Source organism: Penicillium vulpinum (genome assembly GCF_028829585.1).
Source record: "Penicillium vulpinum strain IBT 29486 chromosome Unknown utg000004l_segment0_segment0, whole genome shotgun sequence".
Classification (NCBI taxonomy): Eukaryota; Fungi; Ascomycota; class Eurotiomycetes; order Eurotiales; family Aspergillaceae; genus Penicillium; species Penicillium vulpinum.
Genome location: NW_026643244.1, coordinates 2,081,705 through 2,101,777, shown reverse-complemented (window position 1 = coordinate 2,101,777; position 20,073 = coordinate 2,081,705). Strand labels below are relative to the sequence as shown.

The following is a 20,073-nucleotide window of genomic DNA, read 5'->3' as shown; positions in this document are numbered from 1 at the left end:
GCCAGCGGTTTTTCAATTTCGAGAAATATAAAGGATAAACATCTTGAGGCATCGAGCTATCTTGAGTCAGTTAGATCTGATCCCATTGAGCAGTTTCTTAGAGATCTACAGTTACAGAAAACAGAAAATGACAACCATCTCATTTACTCCAATCTAGGAACCCAAGTTTTGCAGACATGGTATCGGAGGTATATCCAGTTTGGGGTTAGCTCCCTAATATCAATCCTATTTAGCAGTTCCAGAGTAGTTTATGGTATCACCTGGTCGACTATTCCATATATACCGTAGATGAATGACCCCAAAGCACTTGTAGTGAAGTGAATATCATGCATAGGAAACATCAAAATTGCTGTTGTGCAAGAATCCAAGCTTTTTGAATCTTGGTTTCGGAGTACAAAACGTAGCTGTGGGACGCGTATGCAATGAGAATTGTGGAAATTTGGCCTATACAAGTTAGATTTTTTATCTAAGACTATTAGACCCATAACTACCTAGCATGTGAGCTGGCTGCATCAGCGTCTTACGTATCCATGGATCTAGGTGGCTTTTTCATCTTCAATTCATCCAACGCCTCTAAATTCTTTAATACTGGTCGCGCCATCATGATACTTACTATTTTATTGATACTATTGGCTCTATTTATACCAGTGAGAGCATTCGCACCATGGTAAATACTGGTAAACCTAGCAAAGGTTGTGAAAACTGTCGCTCGCGCAAGATCAGATGCGACCAGACCCGGCCAGCCTATTGGGAAGGCACTCAAAGCAACCGAGAATGTCTTGGGTATCGCGATGAGACAGAATCCGTCGCCGCGCAGAAGGCACATTCTTTTCAGTCTTCTTCGGCGCCATCTACCCTATCGTCGTCTTCTAGACGTCGAATGCCATCCCGATCCTCCGGGACCACAAAATCATACGCGGGCCTGGAAGACCCAGATTTCAATTTCGGTTCTGATCGTGATCACAACTTACAGATGCTCCAAGCTAGGCAAAGCCCTGTGCAAACACATCCTAACACCACAGTTTCGAAGCAGGAGGCTATTTGCTTCTTTCTCCAATCGCACGCTATTCCCAGCAAATTTGTGATATCGGAAATTTTGATAAATTTTCTTATGGATTCCAGTGGGTCACCAGGTCAACGGGCTATACAATCCAGCATTATAGCAGTTGCCAGCGCCATGCTCTCCCGTGTTCGAAAAATGCCATCACTGAGGCAAGCCGCTCTTCAGGAATATGGATCTACACTCAACCTAGTCAATCAGGCACTTGCTAATGTTGAAGAGGCTAAGACAGATCAGACTCTTGGAGCGGTTGTTCTTCTGGCCTTGTATGAAGTGAGTATTCCCCTCCAACCTGAATAACCAAGTCAAATTCCCAAATCAGTAGATCGTTGTGTCGAGCGATCCAGAAGGCATCGGCGGTTGGAAAAATCATATTTGTGGAGCAGCCGCTCTACTGAAGCACCGGGGGGCTGCACAATGGCGAAGTGAGAATGTAGTTCGGCTTTTTCTACGTCTGAGGTACCAAATTGTGAGTGAGAGGGATTCCCTAAAGCCGTGAAGGGAACGCTAATTCGTTCATAGATCATAGCTTGTCTCCAGCACGATGTGCCCGTGCCCAGCTATTTATTAGAATGTACAAAGCTCGACATGATCCCTCAGATAAATAATTCTCTTAGCGCTAAGATTATGTTAATCATTGGTCATCTGTCGAATCTATGTGCAAATATGCAGACGCAAGCGTTGACTGATCCCAAAGAGATCCTCACTGCGGCCTGTGCTATTGAAGCAGACCTTATCGCCTGGTTAGCCGCTCTGCCACCGGATTTTATATATAGCAGCCATACAATTATGCCTCTAGACCATTCCTTCGAGCGCTACTGTCACGGAACTCGACCTTACAACAACGAATATCACATGTACAGAGACATCGAGGGGTCCAATTGCTGGAACCACTACCGTTGCGTACGCATCCTGGTCAGTGAGCTTATATTATCACAATTTCAGAAGATATCCAAAAGTTTGCCTACTTCTTTATCCCAGGATTTTTATTTGCACTGCAAGTCTCTACGATCAACTATACGTCGCCTAGGTGCAGATATCTGCCGCAGTTTCCCATTTAATCTAGGTGCCTGCAACTCGCATGTGCTCCCAGAAGCGACTATATTTCCACCAAGGAGCTACCTAGGCGGTTTCCTGAGGCTCTGGCCCCTATTCATTGCCAGCATGGTCGAGGGACCGACTCATCCACAGCTTCAGTGGGTAATACAGTGTCTTCGAATGATAGGGAACACGTGGGGGCTAGCGCAAGCGCTCGCAGTGATGGATCTTCTTATAGTGAATCCAGGAATGCTCAATTCTGTGGAAAGATATGGCGAATCTGCTGACACGGCCGCTGGGTCGTCGGAAGTACTTTCGTTTTCCATCTGTCATGTGCCGTATTATGATTTTCCTGCATTGAAGAAATATCGAGAGGTCCAGGCATCTTCGGCATGAAAGGTTAGGCCGTGCAGTCTATCGAAGTTCTGCATTGTTATCATCTGCAATCTAGCTTCATCTTCTGTGCTGATATCCGTGCTGGATACAATGCGGACTATGTATTATCTTCTTTTGTGGAACGAGATCGAGCTATTCCTCTCGGTTTCTGACCGAATGCGATGAGTTATCTCCGCCTTAGTTTGTAATAATGTAGAATATCGCTTAACTACTATTACTACTAAACTTGGTATTTTCTAAATTTCGTCTCTGAATTAGGAATGAACTTCGATTGTTAGATATTGAGGAATCATATACAAGAAAGGCAAAGCAGAACTATTCAAGCACATCTAGTCCATCGTCAACACGGTCTGCTTCTTATTTAGAGATGTCTTATAGCCCTTCTCAATGGCATCATCCAAGTCAACCAAGTTCATTGAAGATTCAGCTTGCGGATGAATCAAATTTTGTTTGAACAAATGGGTCAATATCTTCATCTCTTCCGCTGTATTCTCGGTTGTGGCAAGACCGGTGTTACAGCCCACAAGCTCAATCTCCTTTCGATAGGCCTCAAAAATGTCCAGACTTAACTTCATGGGAACTCCTCCCTTTAGTGCGGTAATCCATGCATACCGACCCTTAATAGCCAAAGCGTGGATGGCAGTATTCATGATATCAAGATTTCCTATAGTATCGACCACCACGTCGACGCCCTTTCCGTCGGTGAGGGAGGGAAGTTTGGTCTGAAGCTCCGTATCGATATCACCTTTCAACAGGACATCTGGATTTTCGTCTTTGTTTCGAGTTGCGGTCAGTATACGCCTGCACCCTGTTGCCTGAGCAAGTTGGACAGCAGCAGATCCTACAGCTCCGCTGGCTCCCAGAACAAGAACAACCCAGAACAAGAACAACGTCATCTGGCTTTGCTCTGGCCCGTGTAAGACACCGCAGAGCAGTCGTGAAAGGAACCCCAACGGTAGCACCCTGAAGGAGAGAAATTGTGTCGGGCTTCTCAATAAGCATGTTCTCGGGGATGAGGCAGTATTGCGCATGTGGGCCATCGATGTTGAAACCAAGTTCGGCACCGCCAGTTCCGTAGACGGTCTTTCCAATCCACTCGGAGCGTCTCGCACCTGAATCCTGCTTCAATTCAATCACTGTGCCGGAGTAGTCGCGACCAGGAATGCGGGAGAAAATTGTCTTCGGGAATGCGCCGATGCTGTTAGCTCTATCGGATGGTTCAATGCATGAATATTTGATTTTGACGAGAGCGAAGCCTGGGGCAACAGTCGGAATCAGAAGACTGGTAGGTGAAAGGGTTGGCATAGAAGCCTCGAGCTATTTCGTAAGTCGCAAAGCTTTCATCATCGTGTATAAGTGAAACTTGTAAAGATATGGTTGATATCAAAAGGGGTGAGAAAAATGATATAGATGTTTGAAGTAAAACGGCAGGAACTCTCTTGGTAGATGGAGCTTCAAGACCAGCATTTTTTCAGATGTCTAACCTTAGGTATTTATATATAATCCCTGGTTTTCCTACAGACCCGTCAATTGTACAATATACGTCAGCCTTAAGAGTCCCCGATCTCCGTTCCCGTGCCGATCCGATCCGTCCGGGCGCTAGGGCCGAATTATGCCCAGGTGGGAATTCCAAGGTTGGATCTTACAAAACCTTGTCGAATCTTGTCTTTTACCATTTTTAATAAATCTTGAACCCAGAATCAAAACAGAGAGAGAGAGAAAATTTCCTTATCCGTCAAGTCATCTGGTCATCACTTTCGACTTTCGCATGGCCAAACCTTAAACCAGCCCAACACCCATCTCTCTACCGTCAGATATCGCTTGCGCAGATGTCTGAACAACAAGCACAATTTCACGAAAAGCCTTCGAATGAGCCTTCTGACGATTGCCAGAATGACGAACATTCGAACTCCCACCAGGGAGATCTCGCTCGGGCGATAACCAACCAGTCAGCGATGGAAATACCAAAAAGCTTACTGCATGAGGTCATATTCATCGGTGTTGTGTGTGGTGCTCAATTCATGACACAGGCGGGTCTTGCCATTGCTATTGTGCCCCTTCATATCATTGGTCATAGCTTCCACGTCACCAATCCCGGCCAATTAAGTTGGTACGCAGCCGCGTACAGCCTAACCGTGGGAACCTTCATTCTCGTTGCAGGAAGACTAGGAGACCTCTATGGGCATAAACTCATGTTTATCGGTGGCTTCCTTTGGTTTGGCCTATGGTCCCTTCTCGGAGGGTTTTCCGTATGGTCAAACCAAATATTTTTCGATATTTGCCGTGCATTCCAGGGGATCGGACCGGCCTTTTTGCTACCAAACGCCCTGGCTATTCTGGGACGCACATACCCCGCTGGACCTCGAAAGAATATGGTGTTTAGTATCTTCGGTGCGACCGCACCAGGAGGGTTTTCTGTCGGGGGTGTGTTCTCGGCTCTCCTAGCTCAGCGCGCCTGGTGGCCGTGGGCATATTGGATCATGGGAATCGCTTGCATAGGATTTGCGGTCCTTGGGTTTTTCGCTATTCCTGAATCAGAACCTCCGAAACTATCGGATCAAACGCCTTGGTGGGTCAAATGTGATCTATTAGGTGGCTCACTTGGTGTTGCCGCTCTGATTCTTATAAATTTCGCTTGGAATCAAGGGCCAAGTGTCGGTTGGCCAACCGTATATGTCTATGTACTTTTGATCGTCGGCTTCCTATGCCTTGCCCTATTCTTGTGGATCGAGTTCCACGCAACATTCCCCTTACTGCCTGGGGATATTTTCTCTGAGAATGTTGCGTGGGTACTTGGCTGTGTCGCTGCTGGTTGGTCCAGTTTTGGGGTTGTGGTCTTGTATTTCTTCGAATTCATGGAAGTCATCAAGGGAGATACCCCTCTTCTAGCGCTTGCAAAGTGGGCACCGTCCGCTGTGTCTGGTGCAATCGCTGCGATTACAACTGGTTTCATTCTCGCTCGAGTGCGTCCCAGTGCGATCATGTTGATGGCTATGCTTGCATTTACAGGTGGCCAAATCCTCCTAGCCACACTGCCTGTTCACCAAACATATTGGGCCCAAACATTCGTTATTTCCATCTTGACCCCATGGGGCATGTAAGTATATAGTCTTCAATCTCCTACTGAGTATGTGTATATGATGTACTAATCTTCTACTAGGGACATGTCTTTTCCGTCTGGGACACTTATCCTCAGTGACAGCATGTCACGGGAGCACCAAGGACTTGCTGCCTCACTCGTCAACACCATTGTGAACTATTCCATCTCGATCGGACTTGGCCTTGCTGGAACCGTCCAAAGTCAAGTGGACCGCGGTGGCAGCGACACATTAAGAGGTTATCGAGGTGCAAGCTACATGGGCATTGGTCTCGCTGGTCTGGGAGTTGCCATTGCTAGCATGTTCTTCATTCGAAGTCTAACTAAGCGTGACAAGGCCCACTCCACGGCCATAACGGATAATTCGGACATGGAAGATGGTTTATGAGATATAGATCTACAGTTTGTGTATAATTGTAGATACTAATTTTAGATATTGAATATTGTTTGCAGATCAACGAATGATGACTCGTGGTAAAATTCGAAGAGAGACGTTCCTTGTGGATCAATCATCGCCAAATCACCCTGGCCTTGAAACGAAGTATCAGTTCCTAATCGCATTCCCTTTGCTAGCTGAAGAAGTTTTACTTGTTTCTCCTTTTCCCCCTGGCATGCACCAGTTAATAGTATCAATGTGTTAAAGGCCTCCTGGGTAAGATGGGTGTTGAAATGCTGAATAACAGACCGGAAAGTTTCGAGTGTTGGTTGGATATGCGCAAGCGTCTCTGTAGTACCAATTGAGAGACAAACGCATACAAACTGAAATAGTACATTCGTAACATTCCACCATGGGTAGAGCTGAGCCGACAGACGTCGAGCTGCAGGTAGAGCCGCAGTACCTGCTTCAACTATGAGCTTGGTCTGTTGTCTAGTAAGACCAAGGCCCAGAATATTAAGACGACGGTGAATGGCGAAACATAGCTCCGCCCTCGCAAGCAGTAGAAAATCATGATCTACTGCTGCTGCCATTAAGTGCTCCATGGCCTGCAAAAGCTGGGCCTGGTTGATCATAGGGTCTGCGTGAGCCGCTAGAGTGGGGACTTTGTTGGTAAGCTCAGATAGTTGCAGTGTGAAATCACCCTGACGCGGTCGGATATGATGATATACAGCAGGATCAAGGTATATTATACTCTTTCCAAAGTCATACGCAATCATGATGTGAAGGCTTTGTGCAACCAAAGTGATTCGTGCGCGTATATCCGAGTCGTCGCGGGTTGATGTACTGATGCCCTCTACGGAAGAGGCTACTGGTGCTTCATCATAGTGTATCCCGGTGATCTCAATCAAATGTAAAGTGGTGGTGCTTTGAAGCCACGCTACATTGGGTCGACCAGTTGCGCGGGAGTAAATGGTTCTTAAAATCCAGGCCATGACTAGGTCCTGCGAGGGGCGACGGCTGATAACAGGGTCATCAAGCAGAGTCTTTGCATGAAGTACAATCTCTAACTCCTTTTCCTGATCGAGATAATTGGAAAATAAAGATCCTAATGCAACAACACCAGTAATCACTGCCTCGAAAGGATGTCCCTCGAGTCGGCCCTGCCAGTGTCGCTGGGCCCTTTCAAAGATGGATTCCATTTTCATAAAGCCAAAAATTGGATGAATGACGGATGTAAACATGTCAATACAGCTGCTTGCTTGATCCCAGGACAGAAGATGTGGAAGCCGAATTGACAAGGAACTCTCGGGTTCTTTCCGAATGCCAGTATGATACCCAAATGAATGAAGGCGAGGAGGGTCAGGCAATTCAAGTCCTAATCCCAAAGACCTTGCTTGAGTAATAGATGAGGCATGGCTCAGAAACCTTCCTTTCTCGCGCTCCAGAAAGCTCGCCCGTTGTTCAAGGCCTCCCGTCGGGACTGGAGTATTAGTGGAAACATGTTCAGGCGTTGACGTTGGGTGTTCTCTAGGCGTCATCTGTGAGGTAGTGTGCGCAGCTCGAGTACCTCTATGCGACCTGCCATGTTCATATCGACACGTGTATTCATAGCGGGTGCAGGTCGAGCAAGGTAATTCGCTATCGCATTTTCGCTTCCGCTTTCGGCATTCGTCGCACGCACGCCGTGACCGTGGTCGCGTAAGTTCGGCGTGGTGGGTGCTAAGTTGGCGGGAATCCATTCCAAAGGGATCTAGCGCATCTGTGTGAGCGGAGCTTGGTAAATTGCGATGGGACATAGTCCCGACCGCAGAACGGATGCGTTGCTAGGGTGTGGAATGAAACGTGCGGAGGAGGCCGGATTACTATCGGACAACTATCCTACTCCACTCCGCTCCGATCCGATCCGTGACAAAACTTTCCAAGGTTGACCTCGGTAACTACCGGGCTCCACATAGGTTCCACCCATGGGCATTCCAAGGTTCCTTGATTCCATGGAAGGTCGTATGCCGAATCGCATTCTTAGAAGCCCGACGGGCTTCTAAAATGACAATGTATGTACTCCGTACAGTGGGACATCTGAAGTATTGTGCCACATTTTGTACTCCTACATATAAGGCGGTATGCGAAGGTACAAGTGTTTCGCTTAATACTTTCGAGGTCCCACTGTACCTAAGTATCTCTCTACCTAGACACGCCTATGTTGTACAACAGATGTCTTCAAGATAATGTATTCCATGTGACTCCATGCAGACTACAATAAACACTCTGAAATGCCCGGTTTTCATGAACGGGTACTCCGTGCCGGTATCTCAATTAATCTACAATAATACCGAATTTTACCCCCTGCGACAAACTTGATTGATACGGTTCTTCCACTTGGGCTAGAAACCAGTCAATTATAAACATTCTATAAATATGACAGGTTGGTATAGGTGAGGAGGTTAAGCATAGAAGGGAAGCGTTAGGTATTGGTAAATTTCTAGAGTATAAATTTGCACGTAAACTAGATATATATAATTAGATACAGTGATGTATGAAGACGTCGAATTTACGAACCCCTCGATGTAACCGATTTTTCACCCCGTCTCATTCAATTTGTTATGACTGAGGTTCACTGTGTAGTGAAAATTGTCTTCTAGTATATCTAGGAAGAAAAACCATCCTGCTTCATGATAAACTCAGCGCATCTCTCCCCAATCATATAAATGGACGCCGAGATCGAAGCGCCCCCACACCGGGGAAGCACACTTGCATCTGCAATTCGCAAGTTGCGCACTCCATATACCTTCAGGCTCTGATCTACTACACCCTCCTCCTTTGTAAGACTCATCCGACATGTGCCAGCAGGATCATAGCTCCCTGTAACCATCCTCTTTATATATTCATCAATTTCCATATCAGTCACTGTCCTCCAAGCGTGCTTCTGTGGTGGCAACGCTTTTGTAAGCTTTCTCTTCTCACTCTTGCTCTTGTTCTTGTCCATGAGTCCATCTAAGTATTCCAATCCCATCCCGGGAGCCAACGTTAACGGTGCCGGGTGTGGATATCCAACCTCCGGTCCCGAAAACTCATCAGCCAACCGCATGGCAAACCGTACAGCTTTACGCAGGCGCACGCTGTCACGAGAGTCGATCAGCAATGGGAGTGTAATCTTAAGGGGCGATTTCGCATCAGAGCTAGATGTGAGCTCAACGTTGCCGGTGGTGTGCGGCTGCACAAGAGCCGCGTACCAGGTCATGCAAGGTACTCCGGGGACACCGTGCTCGATGAGCGTACTAATTGGGGCAATCAAGATTTCGAGATCAGTCACTTCTTTCTCACCATCTTCAGGAGGGACGAACGTCATTGTTGCCTCGTCGAGCATATCTGAGTGCAAAAATGCGGCGCCCCATTGACCGTTAGAGGCAAGCACTCCAGACCCGGCGAAGAGCCACAGCAAAAAATGCCATACAATAGCCGCTGTCTGAATGATATGCAGTGTGTGTTTAAGTGGGAGCTCTGTCATGACTGGGACAAGAATGTGGGTAGTCAAATGCGCACCCACTGCAGGAAGATCATGAACCACAGGAATTTTATGAGTGGACAAATGGTCCTTGGGGCCGATGCCACTGCTCGCAGTTAGTATCAAGAGGTGAGGCTATGAGGGAAAAGCGACCGACCTTTGCATTAGCAGCTGCGGCGTGCCGAAGACGCCGCTACATAAAATCACCTCCTGCCGAGCCTTGACCAAAATGTCTGCACTCCCTCCAGGATTGATCCATACACCTGTAACTCTAGTTCTGTCATCCGCAAACTCGAGCTTTGTCGCTGTCGCGCCTGTACACACCGTTAGTCTCCCCTTCCTCTCATTCACGACCGAGGCATTCAGCCATGCGGTCAACGCAGAGACTCTGTTCCCATCTGCATCAACCGAGACCTCGCTGCGGTTATATCTTTGGGTGCCTCGTTCTCCCCCTCCATCACCTAGTCCTACTCTTCCCATCGCTGCATCTACATACGGCATGAGCCCTAGATCGCCTGCCCCTTTCCGTTGAATTGACTTTTCAACCCTCGCAAAGGCCGGCGCTACCTTCTCCCAGCTCCAATATTCCAATCCCAGCTCAAGCGCCCATCCGTCAAATTCAGGCCGGCCTCCGGGACTCCATACCATGGAATGAGCGCGACTGGTACCACCTAGCATTTCACCAGCCAGAAGTTGCACATGTCGCCCGCGCAAGTGCGCATTAGGTTCGGCGTGGTAGCGGACAACCCCTTTTTGCAGGATGCCAAATAGTGGGATCCGCGAGAGAACCCCGGCGTTGACGCGGCCCTTATCGAGAACTAGGACTGAGGCGTTTGGGGAAGCGGAAAGACGGTTTGCGATTAGGCATCCAGCCGTACCGCCTAAGAAATGATTTGGGGTTAGTCGATTTGATGACTTTTGGTCAGGGGGAGTGAGACGCACCACCAACGATGATGTAGTCAAACGTTTTCCCAGATAAATCACTGGCTGTCGTCTCCGGATATGTTGAGAACGGCCACATTGTGCCTTGGATTCCCTCAGGCAAAGTTCTTGTTTTTGATTTGGTGATGAGGTGATGTTGGCCTGAGGGCGGTGATACAAGTCTCGTATCCCAGATGAGATTACTGCCCTCTTTCTGGCTTCTTCCTCAATAAGACCAACTGGTGAGTATCAACTCTCCCAATCTGACTAGAGACTTATCCCCGAATAGAATTCGCATATTACAGCAAATTTATTTTCCAAAAGCCATTGGATCTCAATGGAAAAGAAGGGATGAGCCCTCAAATAGAAAGCGAACCCTATCTTTGCCTTAACTCCAGTTTATATACAGGAAAGTATGATTTTAATATTGATACTTTTAAGGCAGCACATATAGTAGATGACTCTCCTATGATATGGTGCAAAGATTTATCAAAATGCTGCTGTGAATCTGATAAAACCTTAGCATTTTACCATATCTTGTCCCGTCTATGTGCACATTAGATCAAGGACAAAGAATCATTTCAAAAATTGTCGCATCAATCAGCAACATCCCGTTTAGGTGGCAGTCTTAGCCCTGCAGAAACGCCTATAGCACACAACATTCAAGAGTCAAAATCCGAGGATGGCACGGAAAATTCATACGATATTCTCAAGATGAGCCATTTTCACACCGTCGGTCTATGAACATTGAATCTTGAAGGACAAAGTATAGGCGATGTACCGGGCTTCGGGCCATCGCCATAAACATGCCCGAGGGATGATATCATGTGGCAGAGCGATAGATAACCTTATAAAATGCTACTAGGGATTCTGACATCAAAGAACCACGTGCTGAGTAGTGAATACCTCGTATCCGGGAGTCGGGTTAATGCAGCCCATCAATAGCCGATCTAATATGCGGGTGTTGCAAGATCTGAATAGTCGGTGTGACCAAATGAGGAACAGAATATAGGCGCCATTTATCAGATGGGTTAAGTTCGGTCAATTATCATGTGGTATGGAAAAAAAACGTGGCCAGAATATGAAACTAGTGGCTGAAGTGTGGGGTCCCCGGATTGTGTCCTTGAAGAAACCGGATTGCATTGTGGCTTATATACTTCAGAGCTTTGTCTCGGGTGTTCAGAGAAATTCATTCAGATTTCTAACTCAACTCATCTAGTATCAACGATATTCTAAGTCATGGTGTTTCTCCCCATCTCGGCCTCGCTTCTGGGCCTCGCAGCTTCGGCTTCGGGCTTGAGCTTCGATGTTCCCGCATCCCCGCCTTCAACGGCAAGTGGGCAGATCTCTAAGGCTCCAGTTGGTGTATCGTGAGTCTCAATTGCAATGATCGATGGGAATACTTACATATACTTACTTATTGTGAAGTCTGGAGTTCTTCACGTTCCCTGGTTATATTAAAGACGTCAAATCAACGATGAGATGTCTAGAAAACCTGAAGGATCTGACTGGAACATGGCCCCCTATAAGAATTGGAGGCACAACTCAGTATGTATGGCCTTATCATTGCTCAATATATGTTGTTAACAGTATGCTAGAGACCGTGCAACGTACGATAGCTCGTCCACAGAGGATGTCACTTATACAGTGGCCAGCCCAGCTGATGCGCCTATGAATCTAACTTACGGACCATCATTCATCTCGTTGGCAGCAACCTATGCTGGAAAGGTCACACTGGGATTGAATCGCCGTTTGAATGATATTTCCAATACAATCTCGGCCGCTCTTCTCGCCAAGAGCGAAATGGACAATCTATACTCCATTGAACTGGGAAATGAGCCCAATTGTAGGTATTTGATCATTTCTACTTGGCTGTGTAAACGCTAATTGGGCGTTCAGTTTTCGTTAATAGCGATCCCATTGCCAATGGTGCGCCCTGGACAGCTGCAGCAGATGAAGCATCCCAAATCAGCTGGCAAGATGCAGTGTGCGGAAATCTCTCCGCAACTGATATCATCTCAGCGGGTGTCTACTTCGGCACTTCACCGATGAGCATCGCTAGCCTTGCCGCGAAAGAAGGTGATGCGAATGACTATGTGAAGGAGTATTGCTCTCACAACTATCCTCAGTGGGCTGGAACTTACAACCTAGCCACTCTGATGGGTCACAGCAATATTGCCAGCCAGGTCCAGCCTTTCGCTGCTGAGATCTCTGCCGCTGCTGCCAAAGGCAAGCCGCATGTCTTCGGCGAGACCAACTCCGGTACGTTACCGTTCACTATCACTCAACGGAAATGCTAACAAACATCTAGCCACTCAAGGCGGTGGTGGTATCAGCCCGACTTTCGGTTCTGCTCTGTGGATTTTGGACTACGTGATGCAGACCGTCCTCATGGGCACAGATGCCCTCTACTTCCACCAGGGTACCATTGGAAACTGTAAGTAATCCGGCAATTCTCATCTACCTTGCCACAATCTAAGTCTCTCAAGGCCAATACTGCTGGTGGGGCCGCTACAGCATGGGCTCCCCTTACTTCGGTGCTTACTTCGCCACCATGGCGCTCGCCAACGCCGATCAGATTGCGGCCCTAGATAGCAAAGATACAGCATACGCAGCTTACGCTGTCTATAAGGCTGGCACTCCTGTTCGGGTCCTTCTCTACAATTCTGACTACTATATTTCCACCAGTGGAGCGCGCACGTCTCAGACATACACCTTGTCTGGACTTTCGTCCTCCACCGTCACTGCTAAACGACTGACTGCGGCTTATGCCACATCTCGGGTCGATCAGGGTCAGAGCCCGACCGTTGCAGGCCAGAAGTTTACCGATGGCACTTGCACTATTCAGGGTACAGAGACCGTGGAGACAGTCACTGTCTCTGGCGGGAAAGCAACCTTCACTGTTGCGGCTTCGGAAGCTCTTCTAGTTTACATTTAATTACTCGTTCTTAGTTTCCCAGAAGGAGCTCGGGGTCTCCATTCCTGGAGTCTGAAGATTGGGTCTCCACCTACAATATAGGGCAGGCGCCACTACGTTCGGGGGGAGGAAGCGGGGGCGGGGTTCCAACGGCTACTAACTATCCGTGACAATGAAATGATTGGCTAATTTGCCTTACCGCCTTCTTCTTTATACCCTTTTAACCCTTTGACCTCGTAGATGTACATATGTTGTCCTCCGTACATAGTATGATTCCAGGGAAGATGTAAGCATTTTACTCGAATATAACTGATATTTGATATTAAAATAGTCTGGTGTATATGATTTTAGTAAATAATGTAACGGTTGCTATGAATTGAAGGCGGTGTACTATTGGCTTCACCTAGGTTTGATGCCTTAGAAATAGGTATTCTTCGTTTCCTTTTGTAGACTCGTAGACATGTGTTAGAGAGAATTGCCTTTTAGTATTTACCAAATTCAATCATATACTCAATATATCTATAACTTTTCAGGTACGAAATCTTCTATTGCGAATGATCTTGGCAGCCAATTTTCTACGGCAATATCAGCCAATCATTTCATTACTCCACCGGGGATTATCTAGTTAGGGCTAGTTGGAGTTTCAATGCTAGAAGCCGTTCAACTCAATAGCAAAATCTCCTTTCAACCATTTGCGATGTACTCTATATGTACAAAGTAGCAAAGTAAGAATAAAAAGCATCTAGAAAAGATAGATTGTTTGGGAGAGTGTTCGGTTACACTAACAAACATGTAGGGACACATGACTCAACTCTTTGAGATCCACAATGAGCTCCTCCAGGCCATTTATTTTCAAACCACATTGGCCTCTCAATCAATGATAGTTTAGCCACTAGCTAATAACTTCGGTATAATTCAGACCGAAACAATTGCCGCTGGTTGTCAGTAGGATGCTTTCGCACAAGCCACACCAGCCACTTCTGCTAAAACAACCTATGAGAACTTGTAAACTAGCGAGCCGGCAAATGAACCATTTATGCAAGCTCAGCTTTACAATTTTTGATTTTTGAGTTGATATTGGCGGTAGTCTACGTAGCTGACCTCCACAACCCCGGATTCCATTCCCCCGCGTAGAACTCCAATCTAAAAGGGTTAGCACGTGGGCAAACCAATCCTTGTTAGCGCGCTAAGCTTGGCAAGCAGCTTGAAATATAAAGATTACCAGCTGTCTTGACTTGATAAGAACTTGTGACTTTTTCTTTTCTTGGGTACATACTGCGTCTACGTACATCCAAGATGGATATTTCCAAGGCCAACGTGGAAGATATTGAGGATGCTTCTTCCAACCATGGAGACACCATGCCTACCAAGAGCGTGGGGCCTATCATGCGATCTCGCGAAGATGACCTTACTATCTGGCAGTGTGTGCTACGGTTCAAGACCGTGTCGCTAATTGCTATGACTGCAGCATTTAGCGCAGCGCTGGATGGTTACCGTAAGCTACTGCTTTTGGGACCTAGTAGGTATGAAGTATACTGATCTGATTACAGAAATCAATCTTAATGGCGGTATTGTCTCCAACAAAGGTTTCATTCGACAGATGGCCTCCCCGGGTACATCGATCATCGCAGGCAAATACATCTCCGCATGGGGTGGCATCCAATCTGCTGGCCAAACTGTCGGTCAAATTGTACGTCTTTCCAACCTCCAGACCTACCTGATCTGAAAAGTGACTGACCATTCTCCAGCTCCTCCAATTTGCCACGGAAAAATTCGGTCGGAAAGTCGCGCTATATATCATCTGGCTCACTATTGTTATGAGCGTGTTTATTGAAACCTTTGCAACAAGATGGGATCACTGGCTCGCAGCCAAACTCTTCTCTGGAATGGGTGTCGGAATGCTGCAATCCACTCTGCCTCTCTACTTGTCCGAAATCGCCCCAACCCAGCTGCGAGGTTTCTATATCAACGCGTACAGTTTGTGAGTAACGTCTCTGAAAATTCTGGGTTTTTAGTTGCTGATTATTTCTAGCTGGTTTGTTGTGGGTCAGATCTTCGCCTCAGTCGCACTCCAGGAACTCAACAAGCATAATCCATATGAATTCCGGATTCCTATCTATACACAGGTTAGTAGTGCTCTTAAATTTGGTTAACATAGACACTAACAATTACCACGTACGATCAGTGGCCCATGGTTGGTATCATTGGCGTTATCTTTGTCTTCATGCCAGAATCGCCCTGGTGGCTCGTGAGCAAAGGCAAGATCGAAAACGCAGCCAAAATTCTAACTAGGTACAACGGAAAAATTGATGGATACAACGTTGATGAGCAGATCGTGCGTCATTGTTCCCCTGTCAATCGTACTTCAATGTTCTAACATCCTTTTCAGCAAGTCATGTCTGCTACAGTTGCGGAGGAGCGTATACTAGCAGAGCGCAACTCCGAAGTGGGAATATGGGCTGTTTTCCAGGGCCGCAACCGCATTCGTTTCTTTATTGCTGCTTGGCCCAAGATTGCCCAGCAGCTGGTCGGCTTGTCCGTGTTCAACACCTACGCTACATATTTCTGTGAGTACTAATCATTTTGTATTTGACACGCTGCTAATATTGCCTTAGTCCAATATGCTGGCAGCAACGATCCATTCATGGTAACTGTGATTTTGTCTTGTGTCCAGTTGATATCTATGATGATCACTACCGTCTCTACCGACAAGCTTGGTCGTCGTCCATTGACTATCTACCCCTATGCGGTCACATCCGTCTCGGTTTTGTGCCTCGGAATTATCGGCTGCTTCGATTATACCAAGCCATCAACGAGTTCACTTCTGGTAAGTCTTTGATATTTAGCACACTTCTGCCAGCTTACTGATGGTAATAGATCTTCTTCGCTTGTTTGGCGACTTTCACCACCAGTGGTGCATCGGCTATTGGCTATGCCTATGCGACTGAGATTCCCCAGCAACGCTTGCGTGCAAGGACAGCAGGTTGGGCCCTTGCATCTTCGAACATGGTTGCTATCATGTTCAGTTTCTGCACGCCTTTGATGATCAACAATGCACCTACCTCGACCTGGGGTGTCAAAACTGGTTTCTTGTAAGCCCTCTGTCATCTCGTTGAAGTCCAATTTTCCTCTGCAAAATACTGACAGGCTATCTCCCACAGCTTTGCGGGTACAGGTGCAGTTGCGGTAATGATCGCTTGGTTCATTCTTCCAGAAGTGACACGCCGAACACCGGCTGAGATTGATGAAATGTATGTGAACCTTTTCTCTCATATTATTTTAATGGACTTGGCTAACAGATTTCATTTTCAAGGTTTGATAAGAAGGTTAACCTTCGGAAATTCAAGGGGTATGTCACTGAAGTACAGATGCGCTCAAATGAGCAACGCAACCACCATGAGATGGTCGCAGCTTGAGTGCGAGGATGATGAGAGGCAAAGATGGAAGGTATAAATAGGAAACTATGGGCTATTTGAGTTGAGAAGTTTACATTAGTTATATTCAAATTGAGCTATATTATCGTATCTCTTTAGCTGCTCTTCCAGGTACTGTAGACATTTTTCTGGCTGAGGGATCAATATAATTCTGAAAATCATTGAGTTTATTACCTAGTGGCTTGAAAAAGACACTAACATACTGCTTGTGAATTTACCCACACTCTACGTCGTTAGGAGAAGGGGAAGCAATAATGAATCTATATGATGAACTACCTATTACTACGAAGCTCCGTATATGCTTGATGAGGACAAAGAGGGGTCGAACTAAGTGCAAACAAGCAAGGCATCGCTGTCTTACTGTCTGAGTGTATTCACTTACTGCTAACTAGTAGTACATTTAATCCTTAAAAGCAAACCTGAGATAATCCACAACCCCATGTTCTTCTTCCTTGCCTCTCGGTAGTTGGCTCACGACCTCAACTGCCTTCTCAAGCCTAAGCTCCACAATATTCTCATTTCCGGAGAGTTTCCACGAAATAGTAGCTAGGTTATCCTTACCTAGTGCTACCTTCGCTTCCAACGCCCCGGTCAACCGAAGCCTAGGTCTGAAAGATATCTTCGACGAACCAGCAGCGACCGGTTGAACACCCGCCAACTCAGTACAGTACTCATAAATTGGCACACTTCCCCAAGCATGACAATCAGATCTCTGTCTGACATCATCCTCCTCCCAAGTCGAGAGATTATTTGCCAGCATCCCCCGCCAAGGAACCCACATCCTCTCCCAAAATGACTCATACAGATCCTCGCCAGCCAAAGCAAGCGCCCGGAAAGCATAGAACCGCATCATATACGAGCACTTTGAGAAGCGATCATTTGTAAACGATTCAGCCAAGATTCGCGCAGAGTCTTCGGCCCTCGCCGCTCCACAGATAACAGCAAAGACCTGGCAGTGCTGGGAATATGACAGCTCATCGGCAACGTCAGCCGTCGAGTCGGTAAAGAATTTACCATCATAGCAATGAGCCTGAATGGCCCCTAGTAGCGATTCCGCCCTCGCTTCATACTCAGCAGCATGCCCCGGCCGACCAACATCACGCACCAGACCAGCAACTTTCTGCAGAACCCACGCATAAAGCATGCTAAAATAAGTGTGCCTATTGGACTTCCGTCCGGAGGTCGGTACTCCTTTGTCAGGATGGTTATCCGTGGCACCCCAGGTGGTCACCCAATCAACGTATTGCCAAACAACTTCGGGCAGTCCGCTTACCAGACCCAGCTCATCGATGTGAGCATCAAAGAAGTCGAGGATCCCGTCGATGCGCGGAATGAACCCTCGTGCGAAGCGGGTATCGCCGAAATATAGGTGGTGATCGCAGACCTGCAGGATCCAATACAGGGAGAACCCGGCTATGATTTGCGGCACGTGTGAGGGGAAACGGGACTGTGTAAGGCCTTGGGGTGTGACTGAAGCGGCGAAGTTTGTAATCGCCTGGCGCATCAGTCGATCGTCACCTGAGAGGAGGTAGTGGAATAGACCGACAGATCGGCTGTCTCCGGAGTATCTGGATCGTTAGCCGAAGTAAGAATTTAGGAGTTTGAGAGGCTCACTGTAATTGTTCGTAGAACGGGCAATCGGAGTAACCGTCGAACATGCAGTTTCGCATTGTCCGGATGGACACGTCCCAGATCCGCTCGCTATGGGCGTCGCCGGGCTCCTTCCAGCTGGCCTTGACCGCCATGGGGTAATTTACCTGGGTAGCATCGAAGGATACCAGCTCAATTGGCTCAGGGCCTACAGTAATTTCTATTCTCATGAGACGGAAGGTTCGGAACCAGAATGGCTCGTAGATCGCAGTTTCTGTGCCGGGAATATCAAGTTTCACCTCATCGTATGGTCCGACAATATGGCCGACACTTGCATCCATTCGGTCGCCTTTGGAGCGGAAGAAAGGGTACGATCGGGGCTCGAGCTCATACCCTTCTGAGTGTGTGACTTTAAGTCTGATATAAGAAGCTTTCTTGGTTGCCTTGAAGGCCCATCGAACGAATGCGGTCGAATGGACATCCGCTTGCACTTCAAGCGTATGAGTTGAGCTCGCAGGAAGGGCGAGGGAATTATTATTCGCAAAGAAGGCTGTCCAATCGCTGATATCAACCAGACTGTTGCATGCTCTGATGGTTTTTACAATGGCTAGCGTTGACTCAGGCATGGGGATAGAGCGCGGGCGCAAATTCCAGGGCGGAATATCGCCATTGAGCGTCCTCATCTTGTAAGCGAATGGTGTCACAGCAGCACCGGGGGTTGCAGGAGCGATGCGCTCGCTGATCTATGAAAAAGAAATGTCAGTTCAATTCGGGAGATGCTCGATCCTGAGCCAGTCTTACATGAAGGAACACATCGTCAGCCAATCCCATTGGAAACTGGATGCTTTCATCCACAGATGCCATCCAATTCTCGGAAGAAGCAAGATTGACAACCTCATCGCCTGTCTCAATATTTCCAATAACGGTTAATCCTGGAAGAGCCGTCCGCACAAAGGGCATTGCACTCCTCAAAGCCGCGAAGTACCGGATAACCACAAATCGAATCTCATTATGTCCCTCCTTTAGGTAGGGCGCAATGTCCAGTGTATCATAGTACCAGATCAAAGGACTACTGCGAGTCGGCCCGACGGCAATATGCTTGCCATTCACATAGAGCTTGTAACGTGTGTCGGCTGAGAAATGCAGCACAGATTTCGTCGCTCGGGACAATAAATTAACATTACGCGTGAAGTGAACTATCTGTCCAGCTGTGTTCGTGTTTGAAGAGTCGGTCCAGTTTGGAACCCAGATCCAGTTCGCCTGGAGCTCGTTTATTGTCTTTTGAGCCACAATGCGTCAGTAATTTACTCCATATAACTGAAGATAGAATCTCGTACCTTTTGTTCTTCTGCTGATGCCATACTTTTGCGTTGAGCTCTAGTTTCCGTTCATCTTGGGAGTTCCGGGCTTGTATATCTTTCGGTGGGGGAGGGGCTGGGGTTTCGGGGGGATCTTACGCCGAGAAGGAATAGCTGTCGGCGATTGAATTAACGTTGTCAATAAGCGTTTGTGACAAATGACCAGGAGTTCCTTATAGCAAAATACGGTCATTGCGACCGTCCATTTTGATACTGTACAAAGAGGATTTCTCAAAATCTACTAGATGGCCAAGCTGGAAATTTTCTGAACAATTTCAATGTGAACACGTGTGCATTTTGAATGAGATTTTCATCTGTGTTAATAGTGCTACTAAAAAAGACGTAGGTCTTGAGTTGTTAACCGTGCCCTTCTCCGTACTG

General features: G+C 47.1%; 8 protein-coding genes across 8 annotated transcripts; 4 read left to right on the top strand and 4 right to left on the bottom strand.

Moving 5' to 3' along the window:
- Nucleotides 1-664: 664 nt before the first annotated feature.
- On the top strand, nt 665-1,360 carry N7479_009337 (Zn(II)2Cys6 transcription factor domain-containing protein; the record flags this gene model as incomplete). The annotated part of the gene is made up of 1 exon (XM_057257030.1): nt 665-1,360. The coding sequence occupies one exon, from the start codon at nt 665-667 to the stop codon at nt 1,358-1,360; it is 696 nt and encodes a 231-aa protein (XP_057104488.1).
- Nucleotides 1,361-2,823: 1,463 nt separating this feature from the next.
- Nucleotides 2,824-3,799, bottom strand: N7479_009336 (quinone oxidoreductase family protein; the record flags this gene model as incomplete). The annotated part of the gene is made up of 2 exons (XM_057257029.1): nt 2,824-3,346; nt 3,420-3,799. The coding sequence occupies 2 exons, from the start codon at nt 3,797-3,799 to the stop codon at nt 2,824-2,826; spliced, it is 903 nt and encodes a 300-aa protein (XP_057104487.1).
- A 524-nt stretch (nt 3,800-4,323) lies between these two features.
- Nucleotides 4,324-5,979, top strand: N7479_009335 (MFS transporter; the record flags this gene model as incomplete). Its single annotated transcript, XM_057257028.1, has 2 exons — nt 4,324-5,591; nt 5,655-5,979. 2 exons carry the CDS (start codon nt 4,324-4,326, stop codon nt 5,977-5,979), a joined length of 1,593 nt encoding a protein of 530 aa, XP_057104486.1.
- A 41-nt stretch (nt 5,980-6,020) lies between these two features.
- Nucleotides 6,021-7,766, bottom strand: N7479_009334 (Zn(II)2Cys6 transcription factor; the record flags this gene model as incomplete). The annotated part of the gene is made up of 1 exon (XM_057257027.1): nt 6,021-7,766. One exon carries the CDS (start codon nt 7,764-7,766, stop codon nt 6,021-6,023), a length of 1,746 nt encoding a protein of 581 aa, XP_057104485.1.
- Nucleotides 7,767-8,614: 848 nt separating this feature from the next.
- Nucleotides 8,615-10,493, bottom strand: N7479_009333 (GMC family oxidoreductase; the record flags this gene model as incomplete). Its single annotated transcript, XM_057257026.1, has 3 exons — nt 8,615-9,578; nt 9,630-10,353; nt 10,415-10,493. 3 exons carry the CDS (start codon nt 10,491-10,493, stop codon nt 8,615-8,617), a joined length of 1,767 nt encoding a protein of 588 aa, XP_057104484.1.
- Nucleotides 10,494-11,632: 1,139 nt separating this feature from the next.
- N7479_009332 (glycosyl hydrolase family 79 C-terminal domain-containing protein) lies at nt 11,633-13,331 on the top strand (the record flags this gene model as incomplete). Its single annotated transcript, XM_057257025.1, has 6 exons — nt 11,633-11,763; nt 11,822-11,941; nt 11,992-12,239; nt 12,293-12,655; nt 12,705-12,830; nt 12,883-13,331. The coding sequence occupies 6 exons, from the start codon at nt 11,633-11,635 to the stop codon at nt 13,329-13,331; spliced, it is 1,437 nt and encodes a 478-aa protein (XP_057104483.1).
- A 1,275-nt stretch (nt 13,332-14,606) lies between these two features.
- On the top strand, nt 14,607-16,726 carry N7479_009331 (uncharacterized protein; the record flags this gene model as incomplete). The annotated part of the gene is made up of 10 exons (XM_057257024.1): nt 14,607-14,805; nt 14,861-15,000; nt 15,059-15,291; nt 15,343-15,436; nt 15,496-15,645; nt 15,700-15,877; nt 15,926-16,137; nt 16,188-16,402; nt 16,472-16,561; nt 16,624-16,726. The coding sequence occupies 10 exons, from the start codon at nt 14,607-14,609 to the stop codon at nt 16,724-16,726; spliced, it is 1,614 nt and encodes a 537-aa protein (XP_057104482.1).
- A 418-nt stretch (nt 16,727-17,144) lies between these two features.
- N7479_009330 (putative rhamnosidase B) lies at nt 17,145-19,695 on the bottom strand (the record flags this gene model as incomplete). Its single annotated transcript, XM_057257023.1, has 4 exons — nt 17,145-18,312; nt 18,359-19,077; nt 19,136-19,612; nt 19,672-19,695. 4 exons carry the CDS (start codon nt 19,693-19,695, stop codon nt 17,145-17,147), a joined length of 2,388 nt encoding a protein of 795 aa, XP_057104481.1.
- Between the last annotated feature and the right edge of the window lie 378 nt (nt 19,696-20,073).